The 27,731-nt window shown below is 42.8% G+C and overlaps 1 protein-coding gene across 2 annotated transcripts; it reads left to right on the top strand.

Annotated features, from left to right (window-relative positions):
- ASB9 (ankyrin repeat and SOCS box containing 9) lies at positions 1-27,731 on the top strand. Of its 2 annotated transcripts, XM_008974113.4 has the most exons (8): positions 1-134; positions 240-468; positions 12,759-12,838; positions 16,874-16,981; positions 19,315-19,465; positions 21,155-21,289; positions 22,784-22,975; positions 27,088-27,729. In XM_008974113.4, exons 2-8 carry the CDS (start codon positions 375-377, stop codon positions 27,210-27,212), a joined length of 885 nt encoding a protein of 294 aa, XP_008972361.1. In that variant the 5' UTR covers positions 1-134; positions 240-374; the 3' UTR covers positions 27,213-27,729. The 2 variants fall into 2 exon arrangements, with proteins under 2 accessions (XP_008972361.1, XP_003805754.1); XM_003805706.4 differs by having other exon boundaries at positions 104-468; positions 27,088-27,731.

Below are 27,731 nucleotides of genomic sequence, written 5' to 3'. Positions count from 1 at the left end.
GAGTTTCCTTCCTGATAAACTCCAAGGCTTCCTCACTGATTGGTCTCAGTTTGGGAAAGGACGTGACATCAGCAACTTCGCAGACTTAGGGCTGGAGGGTTCTTGTGGCCTCTGGCGGGCCTCCAGCCAGTTAGGTAAAACGTGTGTGTGTGTGTGTGTGTGTGTGTACACGAGCGCGTGCCTCTCTCTGATCACAGGTAGCACTCAGATTACCCTGCCTGCTCTGTGCTTTGCTGCAGACCATTTGACCAGAACGTGTGCAACTCAGCCAGCCACAGAACTGGAATTTTTCAGGAGCAGGGGGAGCATGGAGTTTGGACTTTGCTGAGCAACTGAAGTGGAGCGCAGAGCTTGCTCGCTTAGGAGAGAGCATCATGGATGGCAAACAAGGGGGCATGGATGGGAGCAAGCCCGCGGGGCCAAGGGACTTTCCTGGCATCAGGCTTCTTTCAAACCCATTGATGGGCGGTGAGTCATAGGGGCAGTGGAATCAGCCCTGGGGAGGTTGGCTAATGTGCTTAGGAGAGGAGGGTTGGGCAGTTTCAGTGGCTCTGTGTGAGGTGTCCATGGGACTGTTACTGGGCAGATGTCCACAGCTCACTGGTATATATTCTTTACACAGCTGTTCAAAAATGTGTACACTTCTTTCTGCAGAATCCTACAGACAAGACAAATTCAATTGTCACAAATTATTCTCCAGTGAAAATTTCAGCTCCCAGGAATCATTCTTTGTGGGTCAAATGCATTATTTATTAAATTGGAGGTTTGAAAGTTACTTATAAATAGGAAAATTTTTAATGCTAAAACTTTTTAATTTGTAAGTCTTAGGTGTTTGGCATTTAGGTGGGGCAGGGTTTATAAATGATGTTCAAACATTGAGCACTGATTGAGTCACTTTCAAAAGAGACAAAAGAGACTTTGTTTTACTTAAAACATTGGAGAATCATCTTACAGGTATTGTTCTCATCTGTCAAGTGGTGTCTGTGCTAATGTACAGAATCCCACAAATACACACTTTGGTGAGCATTCAGCAGGTGCCTGCTGGCTGAAAGGATTCTGAAAAATGGGTTTAGGCATTTGCACACAGGTTCTTATAAATAATAGTATATTGGTTAGTAATATACTGGTTAACTCTCCAGCCCCAAGTCTGCAAAGTTGCTGATGTCACGTCCTTTCCCAAACTGAGACCAATCAGTGAGGAAGCCTTGGAGTTTATCGGGAAGGAAACTCAAAGTTCGTAACTTTCGGAGAGCAAAGGGAGCAGCAGGGTGAGGGTGAAGGCAACAGCTCACTTTCTGCAACTGTTGTTCACCCTGTTGAGATCCTTGGGGGCTTGTGACGGAGACAAGCCCCAGGACCCAGAGCTGGGAAAGCTGGTGTTGCAGCAGCCCTGCTGAATTGCTGTATTTATTATTTATTAAATTTTTTTTTTCTTTTTGAGACGGAGTCTTGCTCTGTGGCCCAGGCTGGAGTGCAGTGGCGCGATCTCGACTCACTGCAACCTCTGCCTCCTGGGTTCAGGCCTGTATATATAGGCGGGGCACGGTGGTTTATGCCTGTAATCCCAGCACTTTCGGAGGCCGAGGCGGGCAGATCACGAGGTCAGGATACCATCCTGGCCAACATGATGAAACTCCGTCGCTACCTAAAATACAAAAATTAGCTGGGTGTGATGGCACGTGCCTGTAATCCCAGCTACTCGGAAGGCCGAGGCAGGAGAATCACTTGAACCCGGGAGGCGGAGGTTGCAGTGCACCTAGATCTTGCCACAGCACTCCAGCCTGGCGACAGAGTGAGACTCCGTACCAAAGAAAAAAGAAAAAAATATATACCTGGTATACTGTCCACAGCACCTGTTGATCAAAGGGGCAATAAACAGGGACCCTGAAGTCAGGGTGTTTTGTTTTGTTTTGTTTTTTTGAGACGGAGTCTCATTCTGTCGCCTGGGCTGGAGTGCAATGGCGAGATCTCCTCTCACTGCAACTTCCGCCTCCCGGGTTCAAGAGATTCTCCTGCCTCAGCCTCCCGAGTAGCTGGGATTATAAGCGCCCGCCACCACACCCGGCTAATTTTTGTATTTTTAGTAGAGACGGGGTTTCACCACGTTGGCCAGGCTGGTCTAGAACTCCTGACCTCAGGTGATCTGCCCGCCTCCCAAAGTGCTGGGATTACAGGTGTGAGCCACCACGCCCGGCCGTCAGTCAGGGTTTATTAATCTACTATACAGGTACCAAAAAGGTAAAAATGGAAGAAATAAAACACAAAATGCTTTCCCTTTGACTGAGTAGACTAGCCTGCTCATTCATTCATTCATTTATCCAATTTCACTTATAAAATGAGCAGAGTACTCAATGGTGAGTGGGATTTAGATCCACAAAGGCAGAACTGGATTAATCAGCAGATGTATTGAGCATGAGTTTGGAGAACTAGGAAAGCAAGAGTGGCATCAAAAATCACTTTTCACAAAGAATTTCTTTTTTTTTGTTTTTTTTGAAGTGGAGTTTCACTCTGTCACCCAGGCTGGAATGCAGTGGAGCAATCTCAGCTCACTGCAAACTCCACCTTCCCGTGTTCAAGCGACTTTCCTGCCTCAGCCTCCTGAGTAGCTGGGATTACAGGCATCCGCCACCACACCCAGCTGATTTTTGTATTTTTAGTAGAGACGGGGTTTCACCATGTTGGCCAGGCTGGTCTTGAACTCCTGACCTCAAGTGATTGGCCTCCTTTGGCCTCCCAAAGTGCTGGGATTACAGGTGTGAGCCACCACGCCCAGCCACTTTTTACAAGGAATTTTAAATATATATATATATTATATATATATATATTTATATATATTTTTATATATATTCTTTTTTTTTTAAACGGAGTCTCACTCTGTTACCAGGCTGGAGTGCAGTGGCACCATCTCGGCTCACTGCAACCTCGGCCTCCTGGGTTCAAGCAATTCTGCCTCAGGAGGGAGAGGCAGGGACTAGGTGGGACTACAGGCACACGCCTGGCTAATTTTTTTTTTTTTTTTTTTTTTGTATTTTAGTAGAGACGGGGTTTCACCATGTTGCCCAGGCTGGTCTCCAACTCTTGAGCTCAGGGAAGTCTGCCCGCCTCGGCCTCCCAAAGTGCTAGGATTACAGGTGTGAGCCACCGTGCCCGGCCGATAAATATATTTTTAAAGTAGCAAACCAATCATTATGGGAAAGAATCGGTAATTTGGTTGACTTCTGCACCGTTATTTTATAGCTAAGTATTGTATTTATTTTTGTTTCCACATGGGAGAGAGGCACCAGCCAGTATTCACTGTTCAGGGTTTCTTTTTCTTTTCTTTTTTATTTTTGAGACAGTGTCTCGCTCTGTTGCCCAGGCTGGAGTGCAGTGGCACGATCTCGGTTCACTGCAAGCTCCACCTCTCGGGTTCACGCCATTCTCCTGCCTCAGCCTCCTGAATAGCTGGGACTACAGGCGCCCGCCACCACGCCCGGCTAATTTTTTTTTTTTGTATTTTTTAGTAGAGACGGGGTTTCACCATGTTAGCCAGGATGGTCTCAATCTCCTGACCTCGTGATCCGCCCGCCTTGGACTCCCAAAGTGCTGGGATTACAGGCGTGAGCCACCACGCCCAGCCACTTTTTACAAGGAATTATATATATAATTATATATATATATATATATATATATTTTTTAGATGGAGTCTCGCTCTGTTACCAGGCTGGAGTGCAGTGGCACCATCTCGGCTCACTGCAACCTCGGCCTCCTGGGTTCAAGCAATTCTGCCTCAGGAGGGAGAGGCAGGGACTAGGTGGGACTACAGGCACACGCCTGGCTAATTTTTTGGGGTGGTTTTTTTTTTGTATTTTAGTAGAGACGGGGTTTCACCATGTTGCCCCAGGCTGGTCTCCAACTCCTGAGCTCAGTTCCGGAAGTCTGCCCGCCTCGGCCTCCCAAAGCGCTAGGATTACAGGTGTGAGCCACCGTGCCCGGCCGATAAATATATTTTTAAAACAGCAAACCAATCATTATGGGAAAGAATCGGTAATTTGGTTGACTTCTGCACCGTTATTTTATAGCTAAGTATTGTATTTATTTTTGTTTCCACATGGGAGAGAGGCACCAGCCACTTTTCACTGTTAGGGTTTCTTTTTCTTTTTTTTTTTTTTTTGAGATGGAGTCTCGCTCTGTCGCCCAGGCTGGAGTGCAGTGGCACCATCTTGGCTCATTGCAAGCTCCGCCTCCTGGGTTCACGCCATTCTCCTGCCTCAGCCTCCTGAGTAGCTGGGACTACAGGCGCCCGCCACCACGCCCGGCTAATTTTTTGTATTTTTAGTAGAGACGGGGTTTCACCATGTTAGCCAGGATGGTCTCAATCTCCTGACCTCGTGATCCACCCGCCTTGGCCTCCCAAAGTGCTGGGATTACAGGCGTGAGCCAACTGTTCAGGGTTTCTAAAGTTCCTAATACAACCCTGGTGGGGTCAGGGTGGGTGAGTGGGAGTGGGCAGGTGTTATACGCAAAGGCATGGTGCTTGTAAAGTGAACAAGTTGTTACAACTAGAGTGCAAAATGTGAATGTCTTAGGGAGTCTAGTGAGAACAAGTTTGAAGAGATGGAGTGGCAGATAAAGCTTGAAGAGCTAAGTGGAGGAGGTCAGGCTTCATGAGGCAGGGAATTGAGAGCCATTGGTGGTTCTAGAACAGAGACCTGGTAATAAGGCTGTAGGTCAATTAACATGGTAGCCACAGCTGGGATAGATTGTGTAGGAATCGTGGGAGATGGTTGCATTCATCCAGTGGTTCTCAAATTCTCATGTGCCTCTACATCACCTGGAGAGCTTATTGAAATACAGATAATGCAGCTTCTGGCTGGGCATGGTGGCTCACGCCTGTAATCCCAGCACTTTGGGAGGCTGAGGTGGGCGGATCACTTGAGGTCAGGAGTTCCAGACCAGCCTATCCAACATGGTGAAACCCCATCTCTACTAAAAATACAAAAATTTGACTGGGTGCAGTGCCTCACACCTGTAATCCCAGCACTTTGGGAGGCCGAGGCAGGCGGATCACCTGAGGTTGGGAGTTCCAGACCAGCCTGACCAACATGGAGAAACCCAGTCTTTACTAAAAATACAAAATTAGCCGGGCATGGTGGTGCATGCCTGTAATCCCAGCTACCCGGGAGGCTGAGGCAGGAAAGTCGCTTGAACCCGGGAGGCAGAGGTTGTGGTGAGCCAAGATCACACCACTGCACTCCAACCTGGGCAACAAGAGTGAAACTCTGTCTCAAAAAAAAAAAAAATTAGCTGGGTGTGTTGGCACATGCCTGTAGTCCCAGCTACTTAGGAGGCCGAGGCAGGAGAATTGCTTGAACTTGGGAGGGCGGAGGTTGCAGTGAGCTGAGATCATGCCACTGTACTCCAGCCTGGGCAACAGAGCGAGACTCTGTCTCAAAAAAAAAAATGCAGATGATGCAGCTTTTGATGAAGTCGTAGGCCTGGGGTGGGGGCCTAGGAATCTGCATTCATAACAAACTCCCAGGTGAAATGGATGGTACTGGTCAGGGACCATACTTTGAAAACCACTGCACTAATCCAACCATGAAACTTACATTTGGATCGAACTTTGGAAATGACAGAGAAAGGGCGATGATTTCAAAGGAAAGATAAATCAGCGTATGTTGCTTGATTAAATGTTGGAACTAACAGAAGGCAGGCAAAATTATAAGGTTCTCAAGCCCAAAGTAATGTCAGATAAGCTAGATAAGAGGGAAGTTGGAAAGGAAGTTGCCTTGGATGCAGGATGAGGAGGGGAGGATACAGAGTTCTGTTTTGGACATGATAGTGCTAACAATGATGCCCAGTGCACAGTATGATGACATGGGACTGAGACTTAGGAACGATCACAGGTTAGAAGCCAGATACCTCAGAATGTCCTACAGAGGGGCTGTGGTTGAAACCTAGGGAAGGGAGAAATTGTCCAATGGCTAAGAGCTGAGAGTCAACCAAGGATGGAACCCTGGGACAGGCCTCCAGTTGATGAAGTAGGACCAGTAAGTTGGACAGAGAAGCAGAAAGAGATTCTGGATGTTGTAATTACACAGGTGCTAAGGGAAGAGAAGTTTTCAAAGAAGTAGAAGTCACAAGGGTAGGTGCCTGGATACTTCTGGTCTCTTACCTCCTGTTGTGAATCTGACTGGCAAATTGCTACTCACCTTCTACACCCAGCTGAGCCATTGCCCCCATGAAGCCCTCCTAGACTTTCCACCTCTCCCTACTTAAGTGGAGTCATTCTCCATCTGCTTTGCATCAGTCCTGCCCCTTGGGTAAAACCTCAATTGTAGTTGGTTGCTTTTGTTTATGCTTCTGAGGTCTTAACCTTGGTGAAGTGTGGAATGGGGAACACTCAGAATGCTGTTTTCAAATAGCTGTGCCAAGAAACTCAGCTCAGGTGAAGCTTGTCCCTTTGCACAAGGCCAAGTTAGAGGGGAAAATAGGGCCCAGGTGTGGATCATCTTGCTGCTCCCACCTCCACCTGCAGGCGTTTTTCTGCCCACTTCCCTGGGGGTAGGGAGGGAGGAAAGGCTATAAAAATGGGCAACCAACTCTTTATAGAGATTTGTTTCATGTTAGACTCTCCTGTTCAAGGAGCAGGGAAAGAATGTCTTAATTTTTTCCTGAAAGTAGCTTGTTACGAGTTAAATTGTGTACCCTGAAAATATATATGGTTAAATTCTTAACCCCCGTGCCTCAGAATGTGACCTTATTAGTTAAGATTAGTTCAGATGAGGTCGTAAGTAGGGTAGGATGGACCTTAATCCAACATGACCAGAGTCCCTATAAGAAAAGGAGGAGACACATGGAGAATGCTATATGACAACAGAGGCAGAGATAGGAGTGAAGCATCTAGAAACCAAGGAACACCAAGGACTGATGGCCACTGCCAGAAGCTAGAAGAGGCAAGGAAGGATTTTTCCCTAGAGCCTTTGGATAGAGTATGGCCCTGTCCACACCTTGATTTCAGACTTCTAGCCAACTGCTAGCCTCTAGGACTCGGCGACAACAAATTTCTGTTGTTTTAAGCCACCCAGTTTGTGGTGTTTTGTTATGGTATCCCTAGGAGGCTAATTTATACCTACTCATAGAAACTTAGGAAAATACATTGAAGGATAAACTAACCACCCATAATTCCACCAAGCAGGTAATCACTGTTCCCAGTGTTAGTGTCTATCTTTTGGGGTTTTGCCTGAAGACTGACAACTGTAGAGATATTTCTATCCTTGCAAAATTGAGCCCACCCTGTAGAGAGTATTCACATTTAAACAGAAGACAAGCTAGAACAGGTATTGAAAGAAAACAATTTTATTGTCTTATGGTGAATTTTTAGATATTGGGGCACCTCAGGAGGGGTGAGTTTTCTGGGGGAAAACCTGCCTGTTGAGACAGAATGGGTGATAATGTGAGGGCCCTTTGGAGAAGGCAGCTTTATATTGAGAGAGAGAGAGAAGAGAGAGGGAGACAGGAAAGAGGAGAGAGAGAAGAGAGAGAAGAAAGAGGAGAGGAGAGGCTGGATGATGGAACTGGAGAAAGAACTGCAGTGGACAGGCCTGACTTGCCCAAGAGTTGCCTCAGTGGGCCTTTCTGTTTGTTTCTGACTGTAAGCCTCTTGTTTCTTTTTCTCCTCTTTCTGTTTGTCCTGGGATCAAACCAAGGTCCACAATAATTGTGAATACAGCACCCAGATCCTTTCCAGGTTCTGGCAGGTTGGTTCATGCCACTGAATCCACCCTTATTGTGTCCTGAAGACTGAAGGCAAATACTCCTGTCCCCTCAGAGCAACCCAACTTCTTTTTTGTCTCCTTGACTTTGCAAAACGTTTCTCAGGATGAGTAGATTTATGCTACTGCCCAGCATTCACTGGGGTTCTCAGAACATCAGTAATAGCTATTTTCAGCATGTACCAATTAGTGCATCTTAAATCTCTTTTGAAATAATGGAAATGAAAAAAATGTTCCACAAATTACAATAAAAATGAAATGGCAGCCTCCCTAATGTGCTCCAGGTTTGATGAGGGTACAATTTAAAAGAAAGATAAGTTTAATGGCACTACTTGGAGGACTTGTGGAATGGTTTCATTACAAGAGCTGCCTGCCCCATTTTACCCATGAGCCACAGTACCGGATCCATGGCATTGCCAGTGACCTCATTTGGCATGTATTTTTTTGGCAGTAAAACTAATAGACCATGGCTGAACCAGTGTTGGGAAAGAGCCCTTAATATATGCCAAGGACTTGGATAATGTGTTACATACAGTTAATGACGCTTGAGTATCAAAGACTTGGGTGGGGTCAGTGGAAAAGTATGTTGTGACCTTGAATCTCCCCTTCATGAATTTTAGATAGTCTCCTACTATGAGCATTGTCCATGTTCTGGCAGGAAAATAGGTCCCCTTTCCTGCTTGTTTTCTGCCCTTTTCAGCTGCCAGTTAGCAGGAAAGCAAGGGCAACTGCTTTTGGGTTTAACTGGGCATGTGTTGAGCCTACAGCTCATTGCCTGCTTGGGGTGTGGGCTCTGGAAAACCATGAAGAAAGAAGCATTTCCCAGGCCCACCAGACAGACACTCATTTGGATCCCTAAAGAGACATGTCTCACTCAGCTATCTTTTCAGTGTTTTCTAGAGTAAAAGAGAGTGTGTGTGGACTAATCCGTGTTGCAAATTATGGTGTTTGCTAATACACACACACATACACACAATCTATGCTCTCTGAATGTTAGAAAAATGTTAAACTAGGCCAGGCGCAGTGGCTCATGCCTATAATCCCAGCACTTTGGGAGGCTGAGGCGCATGGATCACTTGAGGTCAGGAGTTGGAGACCAGCCTGGCCAACATGGTGAAATCCTGTCTCTACTAAAGTTAAAAAAATTAACTGAGTGTGATGGTGTGCACCTGTAGTCCCAGTTACTTGAGAGGCTGAGGCAGGAGAACCACTTGAACCCAGGAGGCGGAGGTTGCAGTGAGCCAAGATTGCCCCACTGTACTCCAGCCTGGGTGACAGAATGAGACTCCGTCTCAAAAAACCAACAGAACATTACACACAAAGAAAAATGTTAAATTATTAATTGTCACTACTGTAAATTTTCACATAATCACTCATTTGTTCTGAGACCTGCTGAGGTCAAAGTCCTTGTATAAATTTGAGATGGATTTTAGTTTTACAGGGACTCACATTTTTCTTCTGGGCAGGAGCATAGGCATACTGTGACAGGATTAACAAACCCTGAACTGAAATGACTTTATGTTAGAAGGGGAAGCCTCATACACTGCTGATGGGAACATATAGTAGGGCAGCCACTTTGGAAAATAGTCTCAAAATAAACATTGTGTTACCATATCATACAGCAATTCTTTTAGGTGCATATTCAGGAGAATTGAAAACATATATCTGCTCAAAAACTTGTATATGAATGTTTATAGCAGCATTATTAATAATAGCCAAGAAGTAGAAATGACACAAATTTTTATCAGCTGATGAATGAATACATAAAATGTGGCTTATCCATACAATGGAATTATTTGGCCAAAAAAAAAAAAAAAGGAATGAAGTACTGATGCACGCTACAACATGGATGAAACTTTGAAACATTATGCTAAATAAAAGAAGCCAGTTGCAAAGTACCACATACTGTATGGTTTCATTTATATGAAATGTCCAGAATAGGCAAATCCATAGAGACAGAAAGTAGATCCATGGCTGCCAGGGGCTGAGGGAAGTAGAACTGTGGAGTGACTGCTAATGGGCACAGAGTTTCTTTTTGGGGTGATGAAAATGTTCTAAAATTGATTGTGGTGTTGGTTGCATAGCTCTGAATATACTGAAAACTGCTGAATTGTACACATTAAATGGGTGTATTGTATGGTATGTGAATTATATCTCAATACAGCTGCTTGCTAGCTAGCTAGCTAGAGATATTCACATTGTCAGCTCCTCACTACGTGTACCAGGACAACACTCTGTACTTCTCAAAGACACAAGCTGTCTCTGCTCTGTAAACACTACATTCTGCAGAGGTGCAAATTCAGATAGCCTTTGTTATTCTCTTGGAGAAGTACGTACTTCTTTATTTGCCCCAAATAGAAAGAGTAATGGTCCCATGATGAATGAGCAGAAAGTAAGACCATTTGTGGCTACACTTGATAAATGCGTCATTTTTATGAAATCTGAACAGTTACAAATTAGGACCCAATTTACCTGCCTGGACTGTTTAGGCTGTCGACAATAATAATCTTAGGGAGCTTTAAGAGAGGTTGGGGAATGTGGCAGCTGTATTTCTTAGCAGCTGAGCACTTGGAAAAAAAAGTGGATTAATCATCATACATATGGTGATCCATCAGGATACATTTGCAAATCTATTGAAAACTGATTTTCAAAACCTTTCTCAATTTGTGGCTCTTTGTTCTCATTCAAGATTTTGTGTGAATGGTATTTGGCATTATCAGCACCAACAGGGTGGAATTAGCTGTCCTTTTAATTCTAATTTGGAGATCAATCTTTCCATGTCTGCAGTCCGAATTTTAGCTTCCAAGCCCTAGAATCAGCAGTATTATTCCAGAAATAATTAGGAGCCTCAGAGAATGCCGTGAGGACATTGAGTATCTATTAAGCGTGAGGTTTTGACGGTACGAAAAGCCATTTCACTTAAGATGTACCTTGTCTCAAGCACCTTTAGTGACCCCAGAAGGAAAGCATTGGATGGGCGGTATGTAGATGGGCTCATTTGTCTTCCTTTTATGTACTAAATGCTTAATGAATCCATCTGGAAGAATGGTAATTTGCTTACTAATACAGATTTTCCAGGGCACTGATGGCTTCAGGTGGCAGACAGACGGGCCTCATGTGTTAAGTACAAAGTGTTAAGCCAACATGTGTTAAGTACAAAGGATACTTCATAGCCTTTTAGTTTGCAAGGTATAGATAGTTAAGTATCCTCCTTCTCCAGGTCTTCTCAGTTTTTAGGAGCTATTAGCTTCCGTGCAAGGCATAACTGGCACCAGACCTTTCTACCTTGTTTGTATGTAGTGTGTTTGGCGAAGCAGGTGGAGCTGGAGCTGAAGCAGGTTCAGGCACGCCTCCCTCACATTTCTACTGGAAATCAGATGAAGCTTGAGATGAGAAAAAAATCAGATCTATGCCTCATTCAGTTATATTCAATTAAGAGAGAGGAAAGCATTTAATGGGTTGGGATTGGGTTTTCAGGCTTCTTTCCTAAGAATTTGTTTTCCTTCTATGTGGTTGTAGAATAAATTTGCTATTTTATTTTATTTTTTTGAGACAGAGTCTCACTGTGTCGCCCAGGCTGGAGTGCAGTGGCATGATCTCGGCTCACTGCAACCTCCGCCTCCCGGGTTCAACCGATTCTCCCGCCTCAGCCTCCCGACTAGCTGGGATTATAGGCGTGAGCCACCACACCCAACTAATTTTTACATTTTTACTAGAGATGGTGTTTCACCATGTTGCAAGGCTGGTCTCGAACTCCTGATCTCAGGTGATCTGCCCACCTCAGCCTCTCAAAGTGCTGGGATTGCAGGTGTGAGCCACCATGCCTGGTGTAAATTTGCTATTTTAAATAGCAATGATGATGAGGTATAATTAAGACTCTCTGTTTAGTGTTAGGGCAGGATAATAATAGTAGCTAGTATGTGTTGAGCCACGGTAAGTACAGGTTGAGCATCCCGTCTCTGAAATCCTTGGGACCAGAAGTGTTTCCAGTTTTTTCAGATGTTGGAATATTTGCATATACATAATGACTTATCTTGTGGATGGTACTCAAGTCTAAACACGAAATGCATTTATGTTTTATATACACCTTACACACATAACCTGAGATAATTTTATATAATATTTTAAATAAGTTTGTGCATGAAACAACGTTTTGACTGCAACCCATCACATGTCAGATGTGGAATTTTCCACTTGTGGCATCATGTTAGCACTCAAGAAGCTTTGGATTTTGGAGCATTTTGGATTTGGGAGTTTTGGGTTAAGGATGCTCAACCTGTATATTATATATTAGGGATGCTCAACTTGTAACTTTACAGAGAAGGAAACTGCGGCACTGGGCCTTTCCCGGGACCCACAGGTCAGAAAAGGTGAAGCGGGTCTGAATTAAGAGCTTTCTTTAACCACCTTGGCATGCTGCCTTTGAGGGTAAATAATGTCCCTGTTTCAAGGTGAGACTGAACACTGATTTGTGCTTAATATTAGGACAGGAGATAATCTATAAATAGATATGGTTCTGTTCAGATTTGATTCCAAACCTAATGGTGTATGTAATTACATGATTACTACTATTAATACAGAACACTGTTTGGTGAGATGCCAAAGTCTGTATTTCATGCAGGAAACTAGACTGGCAGCTACAGCTTAACACACTAATGTTGGTAATTAGTGAAGCTCTCGCTTAACTAAATGGGCCATTTGCCTTTGAAACCAGTGTGTAAATAGAAATAGAGTAATCTGTCATCCCAATCCACCTCTTTTGTCCTTAGTTTGAGGACTGGCTGTAGTTCTTTCCTAAGCTATCCAGACATTTCAAACAAACTGTGCACAAAAAATATTAATAAAGAAGAGAAATGCTGAATTCCTGATGGGAATTTTGGTTGAGTGAATCCAATGTCTCCCTCCATCCAGGGCCTGTTAGGCTCTTACTGATGGGCAAGGATAAGCCTCTGGGTCTAAGTGCATTAGCAGGATATAACCCATTCCCCTCTTTCCATACAGATGCTGTGTCTGATTGGTCTCCTATGCATGAAGCTGCAATCCATGGACATCAGCTGTCTCTGAGGAACCTCATCAGCCAGGTAGCTTTTTGAAAATACAATACAGAAGAAACCTATCAAAATATTAAAACAAATGTGTGACATAATAACATAGGGACTTTTAAATTAATTCATTAAATAGAAGACCTAGTGGTGATTCTAGTAACTACCATAATGTCTAAATAGGATGAGTATAGATTTTGAGATATTTTAGATGTCTACAGCAATTGTAATACAATAGAAAATATCTGTAATTTCTATTGGAGATAACCCTACATAATACTATTACTACTGTGGTTTGTTGTCTACATTCTGAACTGAAGGATATGCTAAATTTCAGATAGAGCTGAGTGAGAATAAATGTGCTTTAAAAAATCCAATTTCATAGACCTATCTAGAGTAAGAAGTCCTCCTATAAGAAAATAATTTCTAAAGAAAAATTTCATACTATCCTAAGCCACTATCTTAAGCCATTTTTGGTAGCAGCAGTCTATTATAAATAGATTATAACACTAATTCTAGCTAAAAGAAGTTAGGCTACTTCTCAGATAAAATTAGAAATTTACCCTATTTTGATAGCATGAAAAATGATCACTGCAGCTTTTATATATCACTTCTTAAATTGGACAGATACTCATTTACATTCAGTATTTATGTGTTTATGAAACATCAGCCAGAACCATATCTCCAAGTTCTATCACATTATTTGTGTAAGATGTCTTTTTAGAGCCCCGGTTTCTGCTTTCATAAAATGAGTATTCTAATACCTACCTAGGTCAGTCCACCCCATAACTCAATAACAAACCATCCCAAAACTCAGTGACATGATACAGTAACCATTATTTCTTGCTGATGTGTGTTTGTGTCAGTTCATCTAGGCTGGGCTTGGCTGGGCTTGGCTCCCAGCTATGGGTTGGGTGTAGCCCTGCTGCACATCTCTTTCATCCTGCTTGGACCACTGGCTACCTGAGGAATTATTTTTTCTTGGCAAAACGCTGGAGCACAGCAGGACAAGCCCAACCATGCAAGAATACTTCCAATCTGTTCATGTCACATCTGCTAACATCCCACTGGTCAAGTCACATGACCACATCCAAAGTCAAGGCTCAAGAGAAGTACATTTTGTCAACTAAGAGTAGTTGACGACTGAAAATAGATATATTAAAGTTAAGCCATTCAATCTTTTTTTAAAAACTAAGAACTGACTGTGGACTGAACACTGTGAAGTAATGGGTTAATTACCTTATGATTTTATATGACTCAGACTTGTTAATAATTTAGACAAATCACAGTTAATTTAAGGTAGAACTGTAGCTTGATGATGAACTATAAATGAGTTTCTAACTTTACAGAAGGAACCTCTCTGCAATGTGAATATGTGGTGAAAACTTTTTGTTTGTGTTACGAATAGCTGTGTTGTTGTATTTCATTTACGTGGATTTATGTATAAACACCTAAATGCTGGTTTTATTTTTATCATTATTATTATTATTATTATATATTTTTTGAGATGGAGTTTCGCTCTTGTTGCCATCTGGAGTGCAGTGGCGCGATCTCGGCTCACTGCAACCTCCGCCTCCTGGGTTGAAGCAATTCTGCCTCAGCCTCCCGAGTAGCTGGGACTACAGGCATGTGCCACCACGCCCTGCTAATTTTATATTTTTAGTAGAGACGAGGTTTCACCATGTTGGTCAGGCTGGTCTCAAACTGCTGACCTCAGATAATCCATCAGCCTTAGCCTCCCAAAGTGCTGGGATTATAGGCATGAGCCACCGTGCCTGGTCTAAATGCCGGTTTTACAATGGCAGTTGTGCCTGGAGGAGTATGCACATTTTCCTATTGGTTGTTTTTATGGTTGCCTTTTGCCCAAGTTCTGTACCTCGGCCTGCCTTCCCCCAACTTGTGTCTGATACACTTGCATGATTTTTGCTTCATGTGACAATCATACCCCTCTTGTGGCATTGACAAAGCTACTTTCTATAAGTGTGATGACTGTGAGAAAATAAGATATTTTCTCCTGCCAATTGGACATTTAAGTCTTAGGTATGAATAGTAAAGTAAGAAATGACATATTCTTTTCTTTGATCACGACAAAAGTTGGCAAATTTTTTTCTTTTTCTTTTTTTTTTTTTTTTGAGACGGAGTCTTGCTGTCGCCCAGGCTGGAGTGCAGTGGCGCGATCTCGGCTCACTGCAGGCTCCGCCCCCTGGGGTTCACGCCATTCTCCTGCCTCAGCCTCCCGAGTAGCTGGGACTACAGGCGCCCACCACCTCGCCTGGCTAATTTTTTGTATTTTTAGTAGAGACGGGGTTTCACCGTGTTAGCCAGGATGGTCTCAATCTCCTGACCTCGTGATCCGCCCGCCTCGGCCTCCCAAAGTGCTGGGATTACAGGCGTGAGCCACCGCACCCGGCCAAGAGTTGGCAAATTTTTTTCAGTAAAGGACCAGATAGTAAATATTTTAGGCTGGGAGGCTGAGGCAGGAGAATGGCGTGAACCCAGGAGGTGGAGCTTGCAGTGACCCGAGATCGCGCCACTGCACTCCAGCCTGGGCGACAGAGCAAGACATCGTCTCAAAAAAAAAAAAAAAAAAAAAAAAGAATCTTAGGCCTTGCGAACCATGCAGTCTCTGTTGGAAGGTTGGAAGTACCTAACTCTGCTGCTGTTTAGCAGAAAAGCAGTTGTAGACAATATGTAAATGAATGGGCATGGCTGTGTTCTGATAAAACTTTGCTTATGGATGCTGAAATTTGAATTTCATAAAATTTTCATGTGTCACAAAATATTCCTTTGATTTCTTTTAAACCATTAAAAATGTAGAAACCATTCCTAGCTACAGAAGCAGGTGTAGGCTAGATTTGACTCTGTAGGCTACTGTTTGTTGACCCCCTTGTCAAAACTATGATAGAGCTAGGAAATCTAAGAAAAACAATTAAATGTCAGGAAAAGGAGGGTTTTTTTGAGAAAAAAAATTGGGTGAAACTGATATTTTTATTACAAATATTATTACATCCTGTGTGTTACTAAATACTTATGTTTAAAGAGCAATTATATTAGTTAATAGGTACATTTTAATTTCCTAAAATAAGAAAGTACATTTAGGCTTCCTAAAAGGTACATGCAGCAGTCTATTTCTTTTCCCTTGCAGTTTGAAAATTTCCTTTTAATTGTCTCACAAGGTAGAGCCACTTGTGAATATGTTAAAACTTAATAATTGCTTGTTAAAACTTAGCAATTTGGGCCACGCTGACTTTAAAAAAATTGAGAAATTTCATAAGCATAAAAGAACTTAAACACGTGTGCAGTTGAATAAAAAGTGATGATGATGAGAATATTGCCATGTGACTGCCTCCCCAGGTCAGGAAATGGAAAAATAGCACAATGCTGGCTCCTCCAAAGACTCACCCATCCCTCCCCTTATTGTGCTTTCTAGAACACAATCCTGTCCCTCTTCCACAGGAGTAACTATTATCCTGATTTCCTTGTTTTCTTTATGGTTTTACTCTATATATTATGTCTTCTGAAACAATATGGGGTAGTTTTGCCTAATTTTGAACTTTAAATTGATGTAATCATTCAGTGTGTATGCTTTTGGATTTTGCTTCTTTTGCTCAACATTATTTTTGCAAGCATCACCCTTGTAGTGCTTGCCATTGTGATTTGTTGGGTGTAATCTTTCTGCTGAAAGATTATACCAAAGTTAATTAATTCAGTCCATTGTTGATGGACATTTGGTTTGTTTGCAGTTTTTGACTATTATGACCAATGCTGTTGTGAATATTCTTGTATATTTATCTAGATGTATATATACCTAAGAGTCAAATTGCTGAGTCATAGGCATATGCATTGTCAGCTCTAATAGATACAGTCAAACTGTTTTCCTGAGTGGTTATACCATACCACACTCCCACCAGTAGTGTGGCATTTTTTTTTTTTTAAAGTCAATATAAACACCTTAGTGTAACATCTGACTTTGAGCCAGGTCAGCTTTGTCATAGTACTGGAATGGTGGCTGAAAAGCAGCCCCAGGGCACTGTTGCTTTGCATCCCTTACTCTGACTGTTTCCCCTCCTTCAGGGGTGGGCTGTGAACATCATCACGGCAGATCATGTTTCCCCACTCCATGAAGCCTGTCTTGGAGGTCATCTCTCTTGTGTGAAGATTTTATTAAAGCATGGAGCTCAGGTAAGGGCAGCTGAAACAACATCTTAGAAACCAAGAATGAAAAATGACTATGTATATCCCTTCTGAATAACTTCCAGCACTTTTGATTAGACTGATTTGAAATATGAAGACAGTTGTTTTTCAAGAAAATTATGTTCATCAGGCTTGTTTGCTTTAGTGATGGATGGATGAAATACTAAATTTTTAGTCACGCTTACAGTCTATATCATTTTCTTTATCATACACTACTAATAAATAGTTATTAGACTTCTGTCTTCATTGTTATGGCCAGAAGGTAATGAAATATTGTGGAAAGCACACATTTGCCTGGGATGGCTAGGATGTCTGAGGAGACAGAAAATCTATGTGGTCATTCATCCTTTAGCTGGCAACCTGGACTTGTTCACATGGTAGCAGGGATTGCAAGAGCAGCAAAAATGGACCTGTTTTGTGTTAGGCAACTGAATGGTGGGTTGGGGAAAATTATGGGCTTGCTATCTTTTGGCAACAGCAAATGCAAAGTCCCAGAAATGATAGTGAGCAATTTTTATATCTTGAAGTCATTCCTTAGGGCAGGACAGTAGAGTAGGTGAGAGGGTTCAGAACATAAGCAACCTTGTCCATGCCAAAAAAAGAATGGGCTTTGTCCTGAGATCAGTAAAGAGCCAGAGGTGAGTGCACTGCCAGATTTATATTTGGGTTAAGAAAACATTCAAAACTTGGAAACAGGGAACGTGTCAAGGTGAAGCAAGAGACACCTAGGGTACAAACTTGAAAGAAGTGCTCACTCTCAGGGTCCTGCACTATTTGTGTGACTCCAAAAATGAATATGTCCTTAAATTTTTTACCCTGGGCAACTTTTATGCCTCACTCTGGTCCTGGCCCTGCTTGGAAGTAGAGTTTGAGAATGAATTCGTTGTCTTCACAATATCATTGCTTAAAAGATTCACCAGATAATCATTTAATGATATACAAGAATGTGTCCGCACTTGGCTTTTCTATTCACTATTTAATTATAGCCCAAACACTGTGAAGTTAGACATTAACTTCGAAATTTCTGTCTGATTTCCAACATTAGAAAAGATAGCCTCAAAGATTATACTTTTATGGCCCTATAGGACATTAACCAGTTTTTATGTTTTTATTTTTTTTAATTTTTGAGATGGAGTCTCGCTCTGTCGCCCAGGCTGGAGTACAGTGGCACGAACTCAGCTCCCTGTAACTTCCGCCTCCTGGGTTCGAGTGATACTCCTGCCTCAGCCTCCTGAGTAGCTGGGATTATAGGCACGCACCACCACACTTGGCTCATTTTTGTATTTTTAGTAGAGATGGGGTTTCATCCTGTTATCATGTTGCCCAGGTTGGTCTCGAACTTCCGACCTCAGGTGACCCGCCCACCTTGGTCTCCCAAAGTGCTGGGATTACAGGTGTGAGCCACCGTGCCTGGCGGAGTTTTGTATCTATTAGCAAATATATTTCAGCAGTCCATTGACTATATACGTTTTTCTTTTTTCTTTCTTTTTTTGAGACAGAGTCTCACTCTGTCGCCCAGGCTGGAGTGCAGTGGCGTGATCTCGGTTCACTGCAACCTCTGCCTCCCGGGTTCAAGTAATTCTCCTGCCTCAGCCTCCCGAGTAGCTGGGACTACAGGGGCATGCTGCCATGCCGGGCTAATTTTTTGTATCTTAGTAGAGACCGGGTTTCACCATGTTGCCCAGGCTGGTCTCGAACTCCTGAGCTCAGGCAATCCGCCTGCCTCGGCCTCCCAAAGTGCTGGGATTATAGGCGTGAGCCACTGCGCCTGGCCAAATGTTTTTTTGAGCCAGCCTTACCATCTTACTGGTTCCCTCATTAATGAATGAGTTGAATAAAATCTTGGGTATGTGTTAATTCTATATTTGTATGAAAGTCAAGTTTTTTAAAGTTTTCTAAATTATACTTTAAGAATATACTAAATTACACAGCTAATAATTTCAACAATTTCCTCACAGCAGCAAGAGTAATCTTCTTGCACCCGTTAAGAAATTGAATTGGTGTGGGATGGGTCTAGGAAAGAAGTTTAAAATAGGGATTAGTTTGTAAGCGATTGAAATTATCCTAACTAGTTTCAAAGTTCATGTTCCTGGGGAGGGCATGGAGGAGATAGAACATTGAGTAACATTTTCAATGCTTTATAGCCACTCCCTAATTCCATTTTTCACAAAAACCTGTGGAATTTGGTAGTTATTTCTCCATTTTATAGCTGAGGAATTTAAGGCTCAGAGATGTTAAATAACATCTTCAGAGTGGTGGACCCCACATTTGAACCCAAAACATCCCCCTTCCTGTTTTCATTCTGGAGCTTCTTTTACCAGGTGAATGGTGTGACAGCAGACTGGCACACTCCACTGTTTAATGCTTGTGTCAGCGGCAGCTGGGATTGTGTGAATTTGCTTCTGCAGCACGGAGCCAGCGTTCAACCTGAGAGTGATCTGGCATCCCCCATCCATGAAGCTGCTAGGAGAGGTAAATCTGTTGAGAATTTTTTTTTTCTACCCACTCCTTCAAGGGACATCTTACTGCTGAAAGAAAGAAAGAAAAGGAGATATATTTTAGAGCAGTAGTTCTCAAAATGGAGTCCCAGGACTGGAAGCATCAGCATGACCTGGCCTGCAAATGCAGATTCTTCGGCCTCACTCCAGCCCCATTGAATCAGTAACTGGGGATGGGGCTCAGCCATCTGTATTTTGTTTAATAAGCCCTCCAACTGCTTTCTGGTACACAGTAAGTTTGAGTGCCTCCCTTTTAGAGCATTTTGAATGTTTTTCACTGCTGTATTACTGAAACAGGGCTTGGCACATAGTAGACTATCCATCAATATTTGTGGAATCCGTTGTTATACCCGTGACCTTATAGAAATCAAGTTATTTCATAAAACAAATTATATTCTTCTATTTCAGGGCCTTAAAGAACATTGTCTCAGTGACACTTAAGTTTGCCAAATGAAATAAGCTTTCAATTTTTGAAAGTATTTGATGTTGCATACAGTTTGGGATAATTCTTTTCATTAAAGCCATAATTTTTCTGATAGTCTTAGCTCATAAAATCACAAGTTTTTATTTTCTCCAATATTTATCATCATCGTAATGACCATACCTTGCCAGAGGGCTTTCTATTTCTCCAGTGGCTTTCATAGAATGGCTTCCCATTTGACTGGACCAACCCACTCATAATGATCTCCCAAAGCATTAATATTATTTATTGAGAACATCTTAACTCATCATATTCGCTGCATACATAGAACTAAAATACAGCAAGAGAAACGTAGAGGAGCAATGTCAAAAATATGACATCCTGGACCAAGGAAGTGTGATTCAGCTTTCACCTAGTTTTTCAGATTGGGCCCTGCTCATGTTGGATTTGGCAGTTTCTTCTAAGCCTTGCCTATACCCGCTGTGGCCTGTTTCTCCCGGGCCTGCCTTTGGAGAGGTTGTAAGTTTCCTTCCCTGTCCCGTGGCCCATACTGTGCCCTTTATTCTTCAGTTCCACCTTCAGGTCCTGTTCCTCCATATCTCTCCCAAGCTCTCACTTCAATTTCTGTACTTAGACAAACTACAAAGCCACAGACAATTGAAAAAGGTGGATAGTTGCTGGTTGGTTACCGTGGCTAGTAAACTCAAATGGAGTTTCAACCGTAGTTGCAGATTGCATCCTATGGTCAAACCATTAACTGACAGCAGTGGTTAAAATCACTCCTGATTTGGCCGGGCCTGGTCTCACGCCTGTAATCCCAGCACTTTGGGAGGCTGAGGCGGGCGGACCACGAGGTCAGGAGATTGAGACCATCCTGGCTAACACGGTGAAACCCCATCTCTACTAAAAATACAAAAAAGTTAGCAGGGTGTGGTGGCGGGCGCCTGTAGTACCAGCTACTCGGAGGCTGAGGCAGGAGAATGGCATGAACCCAGGAGGCGGAGCTTGCAGTAAGCCGAGATTGCGCCACTGCACTCCAGCCTGGGGGACAGAGCGAGACTCCGTTTCTAAAATAAAATAAAATGAAATAAAATAAAATCACTCCTGATTCTAATTGAAGGAAATAGCTTTTGGTCCCCTGGATAAGCTGCTGCCAAATTTAATGCAAAATGGGGATGGCAATGTCTTTCTAGCTAAGGGAACTTGTATTGTAACTGTTTTTCTTCCTGCTTTGGGCTGCAGGCCACGTGGAGTGTGTCAACTCTCTTATAGCTTATGGGGGCAACATTGACCATAAGATCAGCCACCTGGGCACTCCACTCTATTTGGCTTGTGAAAACCAACAGAGAGCCTGTGTCAAGAAGCTTCTGGAGTCAGGTAAAGCAAAAAGCAAACCAAAACAAGAAAAGAAAACGAAAAGTAAATTAAATGTATTTTAAACATCTTACTGCTGTAGGAGAGAAATTAGTGTGGGCAATGGAGTTGGACAAGGTCAGGGTTCATATTGACTGTGTTCCCTTGGGGAATTATTTCACACTGTTTGAACTGTAGTTCTCTCATTTGTAACGAGGATGAGGAGGAGGAGGAGGATGATGATGATGATGATGATGATGATGCCTCTTCTCAGGGTGGTCCTCAATGATTATTAGTTTCTCCTCCCTTTCCTCTGTCTCCCTCCATTTGGCCAGTCGCATTATTAAGCCCTGCATAACTTGCAAAGCTGTTGGATTAGTGTTGAATCTTCCTATTTGGGACCTTAACCAGTTCTCTTTGATTAGATATTGAACTTGCCCCATTGCAAATATTATATTTTCCTTGAAAAGGCCTATGTACCCTTATTTCTTTTCACCTCCCTGCTGTTGTCCAGCCCCCTTCTCAACACCTGGAACACCATTTCATCACCTCTTTAATTATCTGAGTCCTATTTATTCTTTAAGGCTTCAGTAATCTGTTTCCCAATGAATGTTGTTGCAGTCCTTATTGCCTCCTACTCATCTGGCAGGCATTGCTATGAATTAAGAGATGCAATCTCTGTCTCTCCCCCACTGCCCACCCCACCTCTGCTACTCTGGGCAGATTTTAAGCCTCTAGCCTGGAAAGGGCCATGTTTGATATCCCTCACAAAGTCAAGAACAATACAAGACCAGATCAGTTAACATTTGTTGAGTGGACATAGATTTTCATTTTACCAGAGGGATGGCAGCTCAGGCAAAGCCACATGTTCCCACATGTCACAGTGAAAGCTAGGCTCTGGGCCGGGGTGGGGATTTGTTAAGAGTGTAAGAGTGGAATTGGGTGGGGACAGTCCTAGAAATCCACCTTATTCCTGAAAGGGAGAATTTTGCCACCTTCCCTGTGATCTTGGGATTGGCCAGTCCAACCCAGGGGATACCCCCATGAGTTGGTTGGTTGCTTTTCAAAGTCCAAATCACCAGTCCCAAGTGTCCAGTTTTATACCCTGTGGCAGCTGCACACCAGGTGAGTTTGGCTGCTTGGTGTAGGCTGGATTTCACCATCTAGTCTCTCCGTCAGGCTGTACTGGCTAATACTTAGGTTCCATTAATAATAATGTGGAGCTTTTATGTCACTAGGATTTTTCTTATATGCATCATGCCTATCTATGTACAGTGCTGAAAGGCAAATTTTTAACTTTCTATGCTATATTCCTCATGCTGTACATTCAATAACATTATCAGGTGGGATTTTCCCCACATTATTAAATGGAATCACATCATCTCCCATTTTTCCAGGATTGCTGTGCTCAATATGGATCCCCTCTTGTTAGGAAAATTTGGGGCTCGGGGCTTTGAAAAGCCCCGATGGTTGGATTCTGCTCCTTGCTGACTCTTTTTTGTTCTTGTGACTGTTTAGGAGCGGACGTGAACCAAGGGAAAGGTCAGGATTCCCCACTTCATGCAGTGGCCAGGACAGCCAGTGAAGAGCTGGCCTGGCTGCTCATGGATTTTGGAGCAGACACCCAGGCCAAGAATGCTGAAGGCAAACGTCCTGTGGAGCTGGTGCCTCCAGAGAGCCCCTTGGCCCAGCTCTTCTTGGAGAGAGAAGGTGCTTCTTTGCCAAAACCTAAGCCCTAATCTGTTGACATCCCTTGAGGCTCTAGTAGAAGGCAGGTAGTTGGCAATTTCTGGCTCCCATTCCTATAAAAAGATCATTCTCTGACATCACCAAATCTGGGAAGTTGAGCTAATTCAATATTCAATGAGATACAGTACTGGTCACAGTACAGTAAATAACTGTCCTGCTATTTAGCATATTGGATACAGGTTTTTGGGATGATCTAATATTCATTATGGGGTAGGCCAGTTTTTTAAAAATTAAGATACTGTTTTAAAATTTTAGTATTACATTTATTTAAAACATGCTTTAGAATGAGGCAGCAGAGTCCTCTTTGGGGTTGTAAGAGGCCCCAGGATATCTTGTTGAACCACAGATGGGCCAGACTACTGGACACTTCGTTTCTGGGCTTAAAATGCAGCTGTTTAAGAGTTTAGGGTTCACACCAATCCAAAGATATTTACTATTATAAATTAACCAATGATAAGTCCACACTTCTCTATAAGTAAGAACTGAGACTCCCAACTCGAACAACGAAATATTGTGGTTGAGCAGTCTGTATGGAAGTAGGGCTTTGAGGCCTGGGCTGGGCTGGGGAACAAAGACACCTCAAGTTGGGAAGCCACCTCTTGCAATCTTCATGGGCTCAGAGGCAGTTGAGAAACCAGCTCAGTACTTCTTTTCTTACCGGAGTGTGGACTCTGAAGTCTTAGGGATTCTGGGACTTTGAAGCAGGCCTTCCTACCAGAAGGATTCTGATGTTATACAATCTAGTTATTTTCTCCCCACATGATGAGCAGTAAGGTTGGCTTTGGGCAGAACTGTAAAGTGGGCTAAGGAATCCTTCTTCCTCCTACTCTCACTGCCCCAGGGTACTTGCAGTCAAGTCCCTGCCTGGGGGCATGCCAAACAAGGCCTATGCTCCTGAGCAGTGCTGGTCAGGCAGAAAAGATTGACTCCAGGCACAAGGAACAGTCCAGTAGAGGCCCCTTACAGTTAAGCAGTGGGATAATCATGGAGCAGTTCTACCTGCATTTTAATAATTACTTGTTTTGAAAAAGTTCTATGTCTACGAGGCCCATAAAAATATCTTAATTTTTAAACAATCAGAATAAAAAATGAATAGAACAACATGGATTGTAATCATCTTTATACCAACACAGTTGTGAAATAGAATTTTTAATTGTTTTCACTGAGAAAGGGATTCACAAAGGCAAAAGTGCCTCAGGTCCCCCTCAGTCATAACGTAGGGCATACGTTAATGTAGGATGTATATGTCCCCTCCTCCATCAAACAACCTCATAGCATTCTCAAATTGCCTCTCCTGGCTTTTCCCTTCTGCTTTATTTCCCAAAGCCATTCCTAGAGACAGTAATTACTTTAATTTTGAATTTATGTTTTGCACGGTGACAGTGTGGCCTATGGTCCCACTAGTTTATGAGGTGTCATTTGCTGCTGGAGAGAATCACTACTTGTTTTGCCTCCATGAGTCAATTTTGGGGTTTTGGTGTAGTCACCTCTCAGAGGGCTCGGAGCCCACAAGAAATGGGGTCAGGAAAGTGCAGAAAACTAGACCTGTGGATTGCTCACAGCAGTTTCTGTCTCTGGGTGCCCCTACATTCATTTGCTTCAGTCCACCTGTTTCTCCGTTTCCTGGGGAAGGGAATTTATTCAATTACTGTCCTCTTTCAATGGTATGGCAACAGGAGAATGTTGGTAAAACCCAACCATGTTCTGAATTGGGCTTTGCGTGGGTGTTAGGAAAGGTAAGATTTTCCCGTTTTCTGAGAAAAGGGAAAAGATTTTAAGAATATTGCCACCTCACCCTTGATAAGCATCTAAAGCAGTGTTTGCTCAATTAAAACCTAGAAATGACTGTCAGCCCAGCACGACCGCAGCCCCCATCCCCCCTCACCCAGTGCACTTTGGCTTTAAAACATCAATGGTTGTTGCTGGCCGGGCACGGTGGCTCACGCCTGTAATCTCCACACTTTGGGAGGCCGAGGTGGGCGGATCATGAGTTCAGGAGACAGAGACCATCCTGGCTAACACGGTGAAACCCCGTCTCTTCTAAAAATACAAAAAAAATTAGCCGGGCGTGGTGGCAGGCACCTGTAGTCCCAGGTACTCGGGAGGCTGAGGCAGGAGAATGGTGTGAACCTGGGAAGTGGAGCTTGCAGTGAGCTGAGATCACACCACTGCACTCCAGCCTGGGCGACAGAGTGAGACTCAGTCTCAAAAAACAAAAAACAAAACATCAATGGTTGTTGTTGGGGGAAAAAAGAAATCAAGGCCCAAAGGAATATGCCAATTCATAAATATACAATTAGCTGGTTTTATTACCGAGCAAAGCAAACCCCTTGAATATTTGCAGGTGCCAGCAAGTGACTGCAAATCTGTAGTGGGTTTTCAGCTCTGTGTCTATGGACTTGAAGCTACAGTTGTTTTACATTGTCTTACTTGTAGTAAACAGCAGCATTCAGTTGGCATCAGTAGTTATTAATACACTGAGTTTCCTGTGACATCCCGCTTTTCTTAATTCTCTATCAGGCCTGCTCTGAGATCTTGTTATTTGTAATGCTTTATCAGTACCTCCTACGGTTGCCTCTGACAGCATTTCTAGCACAGATGATCAGTCACATGTTTCAACATTCCTTAGTGAGGTTAGATTAGGTTCAGTTTCCCCACAGTGTGCTTTTTGCTGCTCGTTAATATGTGCCTTGAGAACACTGGGAAGCCGTTCATTTTTAAATGTTTTGAGTATACTGGGCATCATCTCATAGGTGCCTTACTCCAACAGGGCCCTTCTGTTAGGGCCTGGTTTAAAATACTGCAAGTATTTTTTTGATTGTATATGTGTCGAGTTCCATCTCTCCTTGTTCTGCATCACCTTGAGAGATAAGTTAACTCGGTTGATCCTGTAGTTGGTGGTATTGCTATAGGAAAATAGAGACCACAGTATCCTTTTGGCTGTATTCACAACCCTGACCGCACACTCAGATGACCTCGGGCACATGCCTTTAGAAAATCCAGATGCTTGGGCTTCACCCAACAATAATTGAAGCAACATCCCTGGTTGGGGGGACTCAGCGTCCATGTAGTTGAATGTACCCCACCCCAGGTGAGTCTGAAGTGCTACCTGGATTGAGGGCTACGGCTGTATGGAGTTCTTGAGGGTATATAGTTTTGCTTTTTAAAAAATAACCAAAAGAAGATTCCCATTACAATTTGATGCAGGAACAGGGGTAGGGGGGCAGGGAAAATCATTCCCCATCCTTTTGCCCTATAACAGAGTTTCTCAACCTTGACGCTATTGACATTTTGAATCAGTTGGGGGCTGTCCTGTGTACTCTGGGATGTTTAGAAGCATCCTTGGCCTTTCCCATTAGATGCCAGTAGCACCCTTCCTCAAGTTTTGGCAACCAAAAATGTCTCCAGACACTGCCAAATGTCCCCTGAGGAGCAAAATGATCTCTTCCTCCTTTCCTTCCCTGAGCCTCCTCCCAGTTGTGAACCACTGTCCTAAAATGTAAACTGTTGGGTGTTCCCTAAGCAAGGTTTGTGCTAGCTAGTTCACTTTTCACCTGTGAATTGAAGCATTGGAATAGCTCTGAATACAGGATGTAAAAACAAACACGACTTCACATACTCTTAGGATTCACTGTGAGCTCATTATTTTTGAGTACCTTAATTTGCTCAAGTTATAAAATAAAAATGTTTGCATCTAGAAATATGCCCTTATTTTTAAAGATAAAAGAACACCATTAAACATAAATTTTATTTGTATTATTGGAATTTTTGTATAGCTGTGTAATTCCCAAGTTAGCTTATTTAAGCCTCCATTAGTGAGGCTAAGCTTTAAATTTCTTTCACTCTGTTCTAAATTAAAAACATAACAAGCTTATTTCAATTAGCTACCGGAAAAGAGAGAACATAGCCTAAAAATGCCTTCTACAAAAAAACCCCAGAAAATGGTCTTAAATAGTTCAATATTATTTCCTTATAACAATGTTCTATCTTGGATGCTTTTTTTTTTTTTTAAAAAAAAAGGAGTCTTAGATCAATAGCACCATTGTATGACTTGTCTTATGATCTTTCTCCAGGGCCCCCTTCTTTGATGCAGTTATGCCGCCTTAGAATTCGGAAGTGTTTTGGAATCCAGCAGCATCATAAGATAACCAAACTCGTCCTCCCAGAGGATCTGAAACAGTTTCTCCTACATCTTTAAATGCATCTAGGGAATGGATTCACAAACGATGTGAAAACATTATTGAGTGTTGTAGCCACTAGAATTTTAAAATCAAGTTGGATTTATAGAGTTTGACTAGTTTTTTCGATTAGATTTGTATTTGTTATAAACTTGTTTATGGAGTTTGACTAATTTTTTCTATTCAATTTGTATTTGTTAAACTCAAGCCAGGGTTGAAAGACACTGCATACGTTTGTATTATTAGTTAGAAGGCATGAAGACTTTTTTCCCTGCTTGGAGAGTGTCATAAGTTATTGTTTTGCATATCTACTGCATGCCAAGCACTTTCTGCATCATCTAATTTAGCCCTCACAGCAACTGGGTCAAGATGTCCAATTTTCCAGAGTAAGGATAGAGGAGTCAAATTCAAATACAGGTTTTCTGACATTAACTTATGTGATGACTTGATCGAGGCAGGATTTTCCAGCATCACTGTCCTGGTTCCATCTCTGCTATATGGGAATGAAAATAAAGAAACATATTTCTTGGCTTGTCTAA

The sequence above is a fragment of the Pan paniscus genome, chromosome X (genome assembly GCF_029289425.2).
Source record: "Pan paniscus chromosome X, NHGRI_mPanPan1-v2.0_pri, whole genome shotgun sequence".
Classification (NCBI taxonomy): domain Eukaryota; kingdom Metazoa; phylum Chordata; class Mammalia; order Primates; family Hominidae; genus Pan; species Pan paniscus.
Note: the sequence above shows the minus strand (reverse complement) of the source record. Positions and strands in the feature narration are given on the sequence as shown.